Below are 13,163 nucleotides of genomic sequence, written 5' to 3'. Positions count from 1 at the left end.
TAGCAAAGGACAAGATTTGGACAGACTAACTTATTGCAATTATAGTAATGAAAAGATGAGAAATCATCGAATTCTAAAATAAAGTTCAATACTACTACTATTACTATTTTGAAAACCACCAAATGACTATGCCCCTGGCAACTACTCCATAATATTCATTTTTTTTTCTGCATAATTATAAATATTAAATGTAAAAACCACATCACATCAACCACACATACTCCCGTCTAAGGCTAAAAAACAAAGACTACAGTGAGTTAAAAAGAAAAACATATCTTTAAATGGAGATGCGGGGGATCGAACCCCGTACCTCTCGCATGCTAAGCGAGCGCTCTACCATCTGAGCTACATCCCCATTTGATGCTCTCTTTGTATCTTTTACTAACCTGAATGTTGTCATATTCATCGATTAGCAAATGCACGTTTGAGTTCGTTGACATACTGGCTGACACAGGCACTACTGATTCTGATACCATTACACAGGTTGATTTTAAAGCAATTAGGCGACTTGGTAAGGAAATTCCAGTTATGATTGTAAAGAAAAATGATTCTTTTGGTACTCCAAATATACATTTGCAAGTATGTAGTCCAAATATGTTCCTCAATAGAAGTCTAACTAACCAAATCGACAAGGTAGGCGAAGCCCCATTCCGGTTGAGTCCGGAAAAGGAAAAGGTTTGTCGGAATGGGAACACGTTATTTAGCCATGACAATAGTCAACAAGAAGCAAGGCATTCTGTAGTTTATTGCACTGGTTTAATAATATTACAAAAATAATATTTGTGTGTGATATTAATTGAAAATTTGACTAAGTTTATATTGTTGCATAATATATTTCATTAATAATTATTAATTGTTGTGATTTTTAGGGTGCAATTTAAGTACACAAAACAAGTAATAAATCCCTAAAAATACTACCTCTGCAAGTATACAGACGTGCAATGCAGTATAAAAGGTGTCGAACCCACAGGGAGGAGATTAATTGCTAAAACTAGTAAATCTAACTAAAAAGCAGTAAAATAATTTAATTTTGGGTTTTTTTGATCTAGAGGCGAGTGAAGGACGAAACGAGAAGGAAAAAGAACAAGGGAATCACGATAAAGAGGGAAGACTACTCCTAGCTTGTTTCGGGTTGCTTGTTCACATGAATCCTAAAGTCTAATTACTTTCCAATATTTATCGGGATCGTGTTGATTTTACGCTCTCACGCAGCTGATCACTGATCGTGGAATTTTACACCTAGGATAAGCTGATCACGTCTCCTAGGCTCTACTCACCAACCCCTCACTCCTACAGTCGCATAGTAAGCTCGAGATTGGCTTCTACAAACGTTCAACACATAAGATCCACCCCGGACTATCCCCTGATCAGTTTTAGCCTAGGGTTCCTTATCTATGTTAGCTCCCTACTCCAAGTTAAAGAGACATTGAAGTTAAGGCCTTTACCGGATTAAGTTTGCTAGCAAAACCCAACACGGATTGAAATAAACACATAGACAAGAACCAAAACATGGAAATCTATCAAAACAAAGTCATGGATTCATATTTACAAGCTCCCCTAACAAACTAGAAGTAATCCCTAAAATCTAGCCACTCATGGTGGGCAACAATACAAGAAAACAAGTAAATGCTACCATATGGGCAAGATTAGGGAAGAATTAGCCTCAAGCTTCTTCTTCTTCCTCCCAAAAATGGACTCCAAGCCTCTTTCTCTCTCTAAGAATCGCCTCCAGCCGCCAAAAGATGCATTGGAAGTCGTGCCCTAGCTATTTAAATAGTTAGGGCCCGAAAGCATTTGCCCGGTCGGGCGATTTGCATCTTGAAAAAACGCCCGATCGGGCGTTTTGTCATACTCTCGATCAGGTCGCGCGTTTTGACGCCCGGTCGCGCGTTTTGCACTGCATTGCGCAGTCTTCGTAAAACAGCCGTATCTTCTTCATCCGGACTCCGATTGAGGCGTGCGAGGTATCCACGCGAAGCTCTTTCGAAGGTGAATGGAATGGTGGACTTGTAGAAGCATTTTAAGTTAATCTTGCAGGGCTGATTACTGATCAGATTTGGACCTTTGTTTTCTTCCTCCTCTCTCTTATGGATTGGTCTTTTGTCCTACAATATATCAAAATGAGTCCATTTTTCACCTAAAAATGTGTGTTAAAATAATACAATAAAGGACTACAATTTGATTCACATCAGAACGCTCAATTACCACAAATCAGGTAAAAAATAGTGGCTGCACCCTTTAGACTCATGTTTGGAGTCGGTATCCTCCTGTATCCACCAAGAAAATATGACATGTTGGAGCTAATCTGAATGGATTTGTTATAGAAAATTCGAGGAGAAAATTACCGCATGAAGGCATCAGTGCGGTCACTACTTCTCAAATTGACGATAGACTCTGGGGTTGATGGGGTTGAGAGTGTCTGGTCGTAGTTCGGTTGATCAAAATTTAATCTCTGCAGTAATAAAAAGATTAGGCATACAAGAAAACAGCTAGTCTTACAATATGAAGAGGATTCATGGAGGTCATATGATATTCCCGTATCATCATCGTCGCACACATTATAAATGTGTTTTCAACCACACGGTCACATTCTGTTTTTTCAGAGCCAACTATTTTACGTGTAGGCTTCCATACTTTCTTTTGACCACGTACTCTCATTTTTTAAAGGGCTGATCCTAGCACGTGAGGGGGTGGCTGGTCCATCTGGTCTACCCCTTCGACGAAGGACTGCTCTCCGTCACTTGCATGATATGTATCATCGAATGAAGAGGCTGTGTGAGGGATTGGCTGGTCCGTCTTGTCTTGCCCTTCATCGAAGGGCTTCTCCGTCACTTGCATGGTATGTATCATCGGAGGAAGAGGCAGTATGAGGGGGTGGCTGGTCCGTCTTGTACAACCCTTCATCGAAGGGCTGTTCTCCGTCACTTGCAAGGTATGTATCATCGGAGGAAGAGGCACTGTGAGGGGGTGGCTGTTCCGTCTTGTCTTGCCTTTTATCATGTGGTCTCACTACGAGTGTCTGGTCTTGGTTCGGTTGATCAAAATTCAATCTCTGTAGTAATAAAAGGATTAGGCATACAAGAATATATATATAATTTAACAAGAATACAGTTGATCTTACAATATGAAGAGGACTCATGGAGGTCATATGATATTCCCGTGTCATCATCGATGTACGCATTATAAATGTGTTTTCAACCACAGGGTCACATTCTGTTTCTTCAGTGCCAACTATTTTGAGTGTAGGCGTCCATACTTTTTTTGACCACGTACTCTCATTCTCCTCAATACAAGACGCCGTGCACCCAAACGCGATCTCTCTGGTCCCTCTCCAGGTACCCCATTAGGCTCATCAATGTTAGGACTATCTCGTTGTGGAGGACTATTTTTCAGCTTTTCAAGACGTTCCAGCTGAAAAAACAAGCAGCAATTTAAAAAATATGTAACAACATATTGCTTGTATAAAAATTTTAATTAATCTTCTTACCAATCTACACATATGATCTGGTCAAACAACGCCACACCATAAGCCAAAAAAATAAGAAAAAAGTGTTATGATTGTTAATTGAAGAAGTGAATGGTAAGTTTAAGGTGAATGAAGCCTATCAATGTCTAGTTCGTATTGTTTCTGAAGTATAATTAAAACTCCAACTAAAAAAATAAATTCAAAATGTAAGTTAACATTCAATCAATATCATGAATGAAACAAGAGAAACGAAAATAATTAAGAGAATACTCATGAGATTTGCGGAAGTGTTAGATGAACTGAGCCTTGGAGGTTCCAAATATTTTGGCTGTATGAAAATCATCCAAAATTAGCATATGTAGACTAGACTAAATTCAATTTCATAAGAACTGCCCGGTGAATTATGCCAATATTTTGGCTATATGAAAATCATCCAGAATTAGCATATGTAGACTAGACTAAATTCAATTTCATAAGAGCTGCCCGGTGAATTATACCAGTATTTTGGTTGTATGAAAATCATCAAGAATTAGAGACTATACTAAATTCAATTTCATAAGAGCTACCCGGTGAATTATACCAATATTTTAATTTCAACCACAGGGTCACATTCTGTTTCTTCACAGCCAACTGTTTTGGGTGTAAGCGTTCATACTTTCTCTTGACCACGTACTCTCATTCTCCTCAATACAAGACGTCGTGCACGCAAACGTGATCTCTCCGGTCTCTCTCCAGGTACCCCTATATTTCATTAATAATTATTAATGGAATATGATTATCTTCAATTACTAATTTTTTTCTACTCTTGCTGCTCCCATTTTTCCATCTTAGGACCTCTTGGAAATAAGTACGTCAACGTACCCCTCCGTTTGCTCAACGTTAATGGAGCATTTTTCAGCAAGATCTGTCCAAAAACAATAATCAGATCATGGGTTATAAGGCAAGATAATGAATGCAAAATATTTTGGCTGTATGAAAATCATCCAAAATTAGCATATGTAGACTAGACTAAATTCAATTTCATAAGAAGTGTCCGGTGAATTATACCAATATTTTGGTTGTATGAAAATCATCCAGAATTAGCATATGTAGACTAGACTAAATTCAATTTCATAAGAGCTACCCGGTGAATTATACCAAATTGAAAGAGTATCAATGGCAGAAACATCTAGTTCATTGAAATCATTATACTTCGCAACCTTCCTACATACCAATCAAAAATCATAGATCAATAGATTATAATCTGACTTCTTCCTCAGCAACAACAAGAACAAAATATTGAACTCCAATGTTAAACAAAGGGAAAAAAACATGCTACCGGAGTAGAACATATCTTACCAGATTTTTGGGTAGACCATCGACAAAAAAAACAACTCTAAATTTTTTTTGGGTAGAACATATCTTACCAGATTTTTTTTAATAATCAATATGGATGTTGATTAAAAATGGATTTGGTGCGGGGAGAAGGAGATAAATTCATTGTTAAATCCATATAATCAAAAGTAGAGTTGTTGCTCTATTTTTATCCTCCTTCTTTGGCCCTTTTTTACCTTTCAATAGCGCAAAAATATTTAAGACTCTACTCTATATAAATTATAGCTATTTTGGTGCAAATAGACTAAGGAATAAATATTATTACTATTCCCTCCGTCCCGGCTAAGATGACACATTGCTTAGTCGGCACGAGATTTTAGGAGTTATTGGTTAAAGTGTTTAATTGGAGAGAGAGAAGGTGTGTGTAAATATTAAAGTAGAGAGATAAAGAAAGATGGATATTTTAATAGAAGTGAGAAAAAACTTGTTATTTTTTAACTCCACGTCATTATCTTACCATTTCAATTTAAATATCAAACGAACTAAAACTATTTTGATATTGTATAAGTAAAAAATAGCAACCGACAACAAAAATTATAAAAAAAAGGATTATAGGAGACATACCTGAATCACATCTCCGGCACAGTCCCTCGCAAAAACTCCACATATATCAGCTCCGACCATCGGAATCCCAAACAATCCCGAGTTCAACACACTTGGGATGGAAGACGTTCCATGTTGCCGACGAAACTAGTCCTGCTAAGAACAAACAACCGTTTCCAGGTAGCAATAGCAGCTTTGGCCTCCAAAAAACCATACATATTATGCAAACTTTACTCCGTGCAGAGAGGTTGCCGACACCGTCCTCCAATTGATGGAGCGATTAGTGCCGGAGTTGTTGATCTTGATGAAGTTCGACAGTTCGTGCTTGTCGATCCAGAGACCATCCATCGGAAGAATGTCTCAGAAGATCTTGATCTTGTTGGTCCAGATTTCTCCGGTGACGGGTTGAAGAACTCCAGGAAGTCTGCCTTTCCCGGCCAGACTTGGCCTAGGTACGCGTGTCGTCACACTTGATGAAGACTAGTCGGCTATTTGGTGATTGACCTGAACTCATTCATTTCGTGCGGATTCGTATCATGTCAAAAATTGTCAGCCCTAGCCAAATTAACAAACTTATCATACCATGTCAAAAATTGTCAGTCCTAGCCAAATAAAGACTCGAAGTCATCAGGTTCTTATCAGGTCCCAACCCATTAACTTCGTGCAGGTTATCGTGTCTTGTCATAAATTATCATTTCAACTAAACGTTAATGTTAATAAGTTACTATACAATTTAACTTAACATGACATGGTAGCCACAAAAACATGATATTACACGATAAAATATGATATTGCACAATTAAAACATGTTATAACATGATTAAAATCCATACGATTTAATCTAAAATAATAAAATTAAAGTTATAGACCCCCGACTCCCCCGCCAACCATGAGGGGACGCACAACAAATCCCCGACTACTCCGAATCAAACTTCACTGATTTCTTCACCAACCTCGACGAGGATAACAACGTCGAAAATAATGTCATCGAACCTACTAATCACAAATTTTTTGAGTTTCAACACGTTCGTAATGGAGTCTGACGGTAAGTCACACTTGGTTGGGATTTCGAACGAAATGAAGGTAGAAAACAAAACAATCAGGGAGCCAATGAATTTTCAGTTGGTGGACGAGATATTATTGCTGATCGAGTATTCAGTTTTTGAGATCGCTTAGGAGATTTCAAGGCCAATGGTGCAAGACAGCAAAAAGATGAGCCAATAATGTTGAGTCGATGAAGAGGATGAACTATGCTTGTTTTAAGATTTTTATTCTCCAACTAAACGTACTTTTTGTTTTTTAAATAAAAAATATGGAGATCTAGGGTTATCTATCCCCGTACCTCTCGCGAGCGTCTCCAATGCCTGACGTCGCGGTAGGACTTCGCCGACGTCCGCCTTAGTGAAGGGGAAGAGCACCCACGCCCGTCCCATATGCCCGTCGGATGGGCTCGCCCGTCCGCCCCATGTCCTACCTGACGTCCGCACTGTGGCTTGGGTAGGATGTCGAGGTCGAACGTCCGATCGAAAATTAAATTTTTTTTTTTTTTAAACTCTATAAATACGGCTCGTGTCGAAATTTTAATTCCGTAAATTTTAATTTTAATTGTGAATTTATTTATTTTATTGCGGGAAGTCCTAGTGATGACGTGGCATGAATTTTGTGTGGGAAGTTCTAGTGGAAGTCCTAGTGGGAGGGACGCCACCGGAGACGCTCAGCGACTGCTCTACCATCCGAGCTACATCCCCATTTGGTGTTTTATTATGTCATTTATATTATCATTCTTCATATACATCTATTAGCGAATGTACTTTTGAGTTCGTTGACATACTACTGGATGATACAGGCACTACTGATACTAGTACGTTTCTCCAAATATACATTTTGCATGCATATAGTCGAAATATGTTTCTCAATAATGTCTAACTAACCAAATCGTCATGGCAGGCGAAGCCCCATTCCGGGTAGGTCAGGACAGGTAAAGGTTTATCAAAATGGAACACATTATTTAGTCATGACAACCGTCAACAAGAAGCAAGGCATTCCAGCTCCATTTCAGGAGTAGAATATTGGTCGAGTTTTAAATTGTGATCATAAGTTAGTTATTAGTTGTTACGAACCAAGTGGAATGTAGAAAGAAGTAGCCGATTATTTAGAAATTCGCGTTCTAATACCTAAATCGTAAATACAGCGAACTTTTCACCAGCAGCTGAATAACATATACACACAACAAAATCAGGTATATAACTATGACTCCAAAATGCTGCTTTTCCCAACTCCTCTAAAGAGAGGGACAAAAGTTGATAGTGACCTCCATTGTTGATTGATTGTTTCCATCAAACTCAAACCGTGTAAGATTGTTGAATCGTGTCAATGTCCAGATTCTTCATCTTTATCACTGACTCAACATGCCCTTTCAGTGTATGCAGCTCTCTCAGCCTTGCCATCTCAGCTCGTCGCTTCGCCTCTTCAGCTATCCGGTTGAGTTCTGTGTGATTGCTGCGTTCGCTGAATTCCGTCTGTGGCGGATGGAGCCCATGCAGGGTCCTCTGCGCCTGCGCCCACTTAAGTTCGCGGTCTTCCTTTCCAAAATCCTTCTTCCTAGTGAATGCAATCTGCATCGAGGATATAGATGATTAGTGTTAACATTCTACTAAACAAATTTGTTACCACTAAGACACTTTTTCATTATATTAATACCCTTTGCTCAATCACAAGATCCCAAGCCCTTCCACTTAGAGCATATCGGATGAAGAACTTGATCAAATCCAGTGGGAAGTAGAACACGATATTGTAGAGCCATATCACGCCGGCCCAACCCCACCCTATACCCTCGATCTCAGCGAAGTTCCAGTTTGCATAAACCGCGATCAGAGTCGCAATCTGCCAGAAAATAATATTGAGACGAGAGAAAAAGGTACATACTATGCAGAATCTAAGGGGAGAGTTGGCTTACAAGCTGAGCAATGAGGAAAGCCCCCACGAGTAGAAGTCCCGGGCGCTCGATAAAAGACCAGCTTCGGGATCTTGTCACAAAGATGAGGGCCTGGCTAACTATACTCACTTGCAAGTATATAGCTGAGGCAAGCTTCTTTTTCAAGTCAGGTCCCATGACACGATTGACTGGTACCTCAAGCGACGAGACTCCAAAAGTCCTCTGAATTTCGAGACACGTCAATACAATTTTTCACATGTAAACTATTAGCATTATGATTTCACCAGTTCAAGGGAAAAGAGACACTTACTGGAAAAAAGTCTGTATCATAAACTGCCCAGAAGAAGATCACTGTCATCATTGCTAAGTAGCCACCTAGAACAATTCCAGTTGTGAATATCTCGGCTAGTTTCCAGCTGTCCGGTAAAGGAGACGGTTTCACCCTATCCTTCGATATTGTCATGATGGTACCTGTAATTTCAGAATATTGCCCATTATTGCTACAGACGACAAATAATAACAGAACTATGAAGGCCAGGTGCCATGAAAAATCATGCATATAAGCCATAAAACGTACCATCATTTAATATCGCTATGATCAGAACCATAAATGGCGGGAAGTCAAATTTCCATATGAGAGCAAGTAACATAAAGCCAAGCTGCAAAAATGCAACAAATGTAGTCACTCAGCAAAACAAACTGATAGAATCAATTCGAGTAGCGTAATGTGGTACTATTATCTTAGTAATGAATTTGACAAAGATATTCTTTAATAGCATTAGTCAAATAATTGTATTGCAGACTTACCACAATACGGATTGTGATGGAAACTGCGTAGATCTGCAATTCGGAGGAACTGGTCAGCAAACTCGAGTTGCATGAGAAGGGGAAAGTTAAAAGTATGATGGAAATCTACAGTGTAATGGCAGTTTCGAGTTGCTTAATGAAGCTTACAGTGTAATTTTTCATCCTCTGGAAGATAGCTCGACTGGTGAGCACAGCACTGATTATAACACTTAGACCAGGTTCTGTAAGTACAATATCTGATGCGCTTCGAGCAGCGTCAGTTGCATCAGCTACAGCGATCCCAATATCAGCCTTCTTAAGTGCTGGGGCATCATTCACACCATCACCAGTCATCCCACATATGTGCTTCCGAGCTTGTAGACGCTTGACAATTTCATACTTGTGCTCTGAAAATGAGTGTACATTTTTAAATGTCCATAACGAGCTATGAAGACAAGATGATTGATGGCAAACAACAACTTTGAAAGCAAGAGACGAAGCTACAAATGACAAATACAAAGCCCCTAACATGCTAGTTATATAGAGCAACGAGGCATACCGGGGAAAACACCAGCGAAACCGTCAGCCTTTTCAATCAACTCATCAACCGGCAAAGCAACGATAGACTCATCTTTGTCATTTCCTAATAAAGCAGAAGAAGGGTACATGTTTGTTCCCATTCCCAAACGGCGTCCTGTTTCCTTTCCTATTGCTAGCTGATCACCTGAAGAAGATTGCACAATTGCACATATAAATCTAATAACCAGTAATAAAGATGCAGTTAAACATAAAGTATGTGCACCCCTCGACAGTGGCAGGGTTAGTACTTCTCTTATTTTCCATATTTAGTTCACATCTCATGAGGAGTTTAGTTCATCAAAAATATGCACAGAAGAGAAAGAAGGCACAAACATGCTCACCAGTAATCATTTTAACATTTACACCTAAATTCAGAGCCCTTCTAATAGTCTCTGCACTGTCATGCCTAGGAGGATCAAACAGAGGCAGGAGTCCTATAAACTTCCATGGACCTCCGGGACTCTCCTTTCTCCCCTCGGGAACTTCCTATAGTACAAAAAAGCCACACGAGAGTGAGCACCGAGACACACCCAGCTTCTGTATCAACAATGTACATGAAATTAACAAGGGAATCATCACATCACCTGGTATGCCACAGCAAGTGATCGTAGCCCACGCTCTGCGAATTTGTCAATGACAGAATGCACTCTTCGCTCAATCTCAGATCTATTGTATGCCAGGTTTAGTATCTGAAAACCAAGTGCTTAACAGATTAAGACCACCATTTTAAAAATGCTACAACAATCAGTTATTAGGAGACATATAGGCAGACCTGTTCAGGAGCACCTTTACTGACTCTGTGCATTTTTCCTTCGTTATCGATGTAAGTCAAAGCTGTACGCTTGTCAGTCGGATTGAATGGTAAGAAATGAACCTCTTGAATACCAGCCCTTGCCTGTAAAATAAGATAACATTTTTAAAACCTAATAGAACCAATAACTGAAGAAAGTGGCGTACAATATATGTTTACATATGTCTCAAGATTTACATGAAGAGCATCGTATGATTCATACCTCCTTAGGGTCAGCCAACATTCCCACTATTGCAGCATCAATAGCATCTTGGTTTTCCAACCGAGAGGCTCTGGCAGCCATTAAAACAACAGTATCTGGATCCACGCCTTTAGTGAAGACCTACAGCAAGAAATATCAAATGTTAAATAATGTCTGAATGGCCTAATTCAACTTCATATCCAATCAAGAGACAGTTGCATTAACCTCGATAATGTTTTTGTCAACAGATAGTTTGTTCAGTGTCAACGTTCCAGTTTTGTCACTGCAGAGGACATCCATTCCAGCCATTTCTTCAATTGCTGTCATTCTCTTAGTGATAGCTCCCTGATAAATTAGCACAAAGAATACATTAATAGTAAAAAAATCTTCAAACTAGAACCGTTTCGACAAAGAGGCCGGTCATTCTACCTGCTGGGACAAACGGTGTGAACCAATCGCCATTGTAACAGATAACACTGTAGGCATCGCAATGGGGATCCCTCCAATGAGAAGCACAAGTAGGTTATCAATTCCAGGACGATAAGGTCGGTGTTGAATAGGATACATTACAATGATCTCAATGATCATTCCGACCGCAATAGAACATATGCAGAAGTTTCCAATTGCGGTCAACACCTAGAAAGCACAAATGGAAGAAGTATGTCAGTGAACACTAGGGTGCTCCCATTAAACGAGTAGTAACATCGCTATGATCCAATGATTCTAGTTGTGATGATACTATCAATATCTTCATGGTACTCACCTTCTGAAAATGACCGACTTGATTAGTAGAGTCTACGAGATGAGCAGCTTTGCCAAAGAAGGTATGGACACCAGTTGCAATCACCACAGCCTCAATCTCACCTTGTTTGACAGTAGACCCTGAGTACACACCATCTCCAGGGCCTTTCGTCACGGGCAGGGACTCCCCAGTTAAAGCAGACTACAACAGAAAACATGATAACAATTCATCATTCAACAGAACAAATGGAAAGCTATACAAAATGCAATGAAATATTCCAAATCAAGAACTAATGTAAATAAGGACCTGGTCTATCTTGAGAGGATCACCGTCAAGGAGACGAGCATCAGCTGGAATAATATCCCCCAGCTTTATACTAACTACATCACCAGGGACAAGAATAGCAGCATCTTCCTCGTTCCAGCGCCCGTCTCTAAGAACCTGATCAACATATCATTACTAAGCATGAATCACTGAGCTGGAAATGCTAAATAGGTCGCACATCATAAACCACAAACCTTTGCCTTGGGAGCAAGCCTTGCCATGAGGGCGGCCGCAGCATTACCAGCATTATTCTCCTCTACGAAACTTATGGTCGAGTTGATCACGAGAAGCACAATGATCCCAACGAAGTCCTGCCAATCCGGCGGCTTCCCCTGAACACATTGGATACACAAACAAGCAGCAATCATCAATAAATAATCCAATTCATGACTTCCTCTGATTAAAGTACTAATTAATTAATTAATTACTTAACATGTCTAGAACTACATAACTTGAGTTTTCCGTTACAAAATTATATATATATATATATATATATATAATATATATATATATAGAGAGAGAGAGAGAGAGTTGCAGAAACTAACTCCTCCATTAGCGAGAGCGATGGCCATGATTGCCGCAGCTTCCATCACCCACGAAAGAGGATTCCACATGAATCCTAAAAATTTCAGAAACTTACTCTCCTGCAATTTTTCACGAAAAAAAGTAAAATCAGATACAGAAAATTCCAAAAGAGGCAAAAATTGATTAAAAAGCAGAGCTCGAAGAAATTCTAACCTCCTTCTCCTCGAGTTTGTTTTGACCAAAAATTTCAAGCCTCCGGTTAACATCCTCCGTTGAAAGCCCCTCCTTCGTGCACCTCAGATTCTCAAACACCTCTTCTATCGGTATATTTTCCTACCAAAATTTCAAATAAAAACGGATTTCAATCAACCACCACAGGCCTAACTCGAAAAATTAAAAACAGAGGACCAAAAAAATACCAAATCAACTGCTTCTCTCTTGAGAGCCTCCATAGCATCATCCTTCTCCGCCATTTCTACCCCAAAAAAACGTCAAAATCCACAGTCAAACACAGCAAAACTACGCCGATAAATACATGCATATGTTGTATAAACAATAGAGAGAGAGAAAAAGAGAGATTACCTCAAATATGAGCTGAAGTGGACGTAGCAGCAGTGTAGAAGTGGAATGGTGATTGAGTTGGAATGGAAAAGCAGCAAGTGTGAGGCTTCCACATATATAGCGAAAATCTCTCATGTATTTATCCACGCGCGGGGAGGGCGCGTGGGGAGAGTGGGGGAAAGAGCAGTGTACGGTACAGAATGAAGCAGGTGAGTGTAAGAAGATCATGTACTTGGCGGGTACAAAATTTCTGCTGCTTTTTCTTTTTAATTATTTACAAGGACACATTACTGTTGAAATTGCTTACTCGCCCCAGTTTTCTCACCTCTTCTTTTT

General features: G+C 39.6%; 1 protein-coding gene and 1 non-coding gene across 2 annotated transcripts; both read right to left on the bottom strand.

The window, feature by feature from the left end:
• Positions 1 to 282: 282 nt before the first annotated feature.
• TRNAA-AGC lies at positions 283 to 355 on the bottom strand. The gene has a single exon. It is a non-coding gene; the product is annotated as a tRNA-Ala (tRNA).
• Positions 356 to 7,512: 7,157 nt separating this feature from the next.
• LOC125198559 (plasma membrane ATPase 1-like) lies at positions 7,513 to 12,938 on the bottom strand. Its single transcript, XM_048096877.1, has 21 exons — positions 12,849 to 12,938; positions 12,686 to 12,741; positions 12,480 to 12,599; positions 12,287 to 12,385; positions 11,936 to 12,073; positions 11,724 to 11,858; positions 11,439 to 11,618; positions 11,105 to 11,311; positions 10,901 to 11,020; positions 10,697 to 10,816; positions 10,456 to 10,578; positions 10,268 to 10,372; positions 10,025 to 10,169; positions 9,664 to 9,828; positions 9,273 to 9,511; positions 9,126 to 9,158; positions 8,896 to 8,977; positions 8,629 to 8,789; positions 8,340 to 8,540; positions 8,084 to 8,266; positions 7,513 to 7,998 (listed from the first exon to the last, which is right to left on the bottom strand). The coding sequence occupies exons 2-21, from the start codon at positions 12,737 to 12,739 to the stop codon at positions 7,726 to 7,728; spliced, it is 2,883 nt and encodes a 960-aa protein (XP_047952834.1). The 5' UTR covers positions 12,740 to 12,741; positions 12,849 to 12,938; the 3' UTR covers positions 7,513 to 7,725.
• Between the last annotated feature and the right edge of the window lie 225 nt (positions 12,939 to 13,163).

The sequence above is a fragment of the Salvia hispanica genome, unplaced genomic scaffold (assembly GCF_023119035.1).
Source record: "Salvia hispanica cultivar TCC Black 2014 unplaced genomic scaffold, UniMelb_Shisp_WGS_1.0 HiC_scaffold_167, whole genome shotgun sequence".
Lineage (NCBI taxonomy): Eukaryota > Viridiplantae > Streptophyta > Magnoliopsida > Lamiales > Lamiaceae > Salvia > Salvia hispanica.
Note: the sequence above shows the minus strand (reverse complement) of the source record. Positions and strands in the feature narration are given on the sequence as shown.

Coding starts and splice junctions, on each gene's coding strand:
- LOC125198559 (XM_048096877.1), bottom strand. CDS start 12,739: ATGGCGGAGAAGGATGATGCTATGGAGGCTCTCAAGAGAGAAGCAGTT. Junction 11,021..11,104: donor CACACCGTTTGTCCCAGCAG/GTAGAATGACCG, acceptor CTAATTTATCAG/GGAGCTATCACTAAGAGAAT. Junction 10,170..10,267: donor CACTTGCTGTGGCATACCAG/GTGATGTGATGA, acceptor TTTGTACTATAG/GAAGTTCCCGAGGGGAGAAA.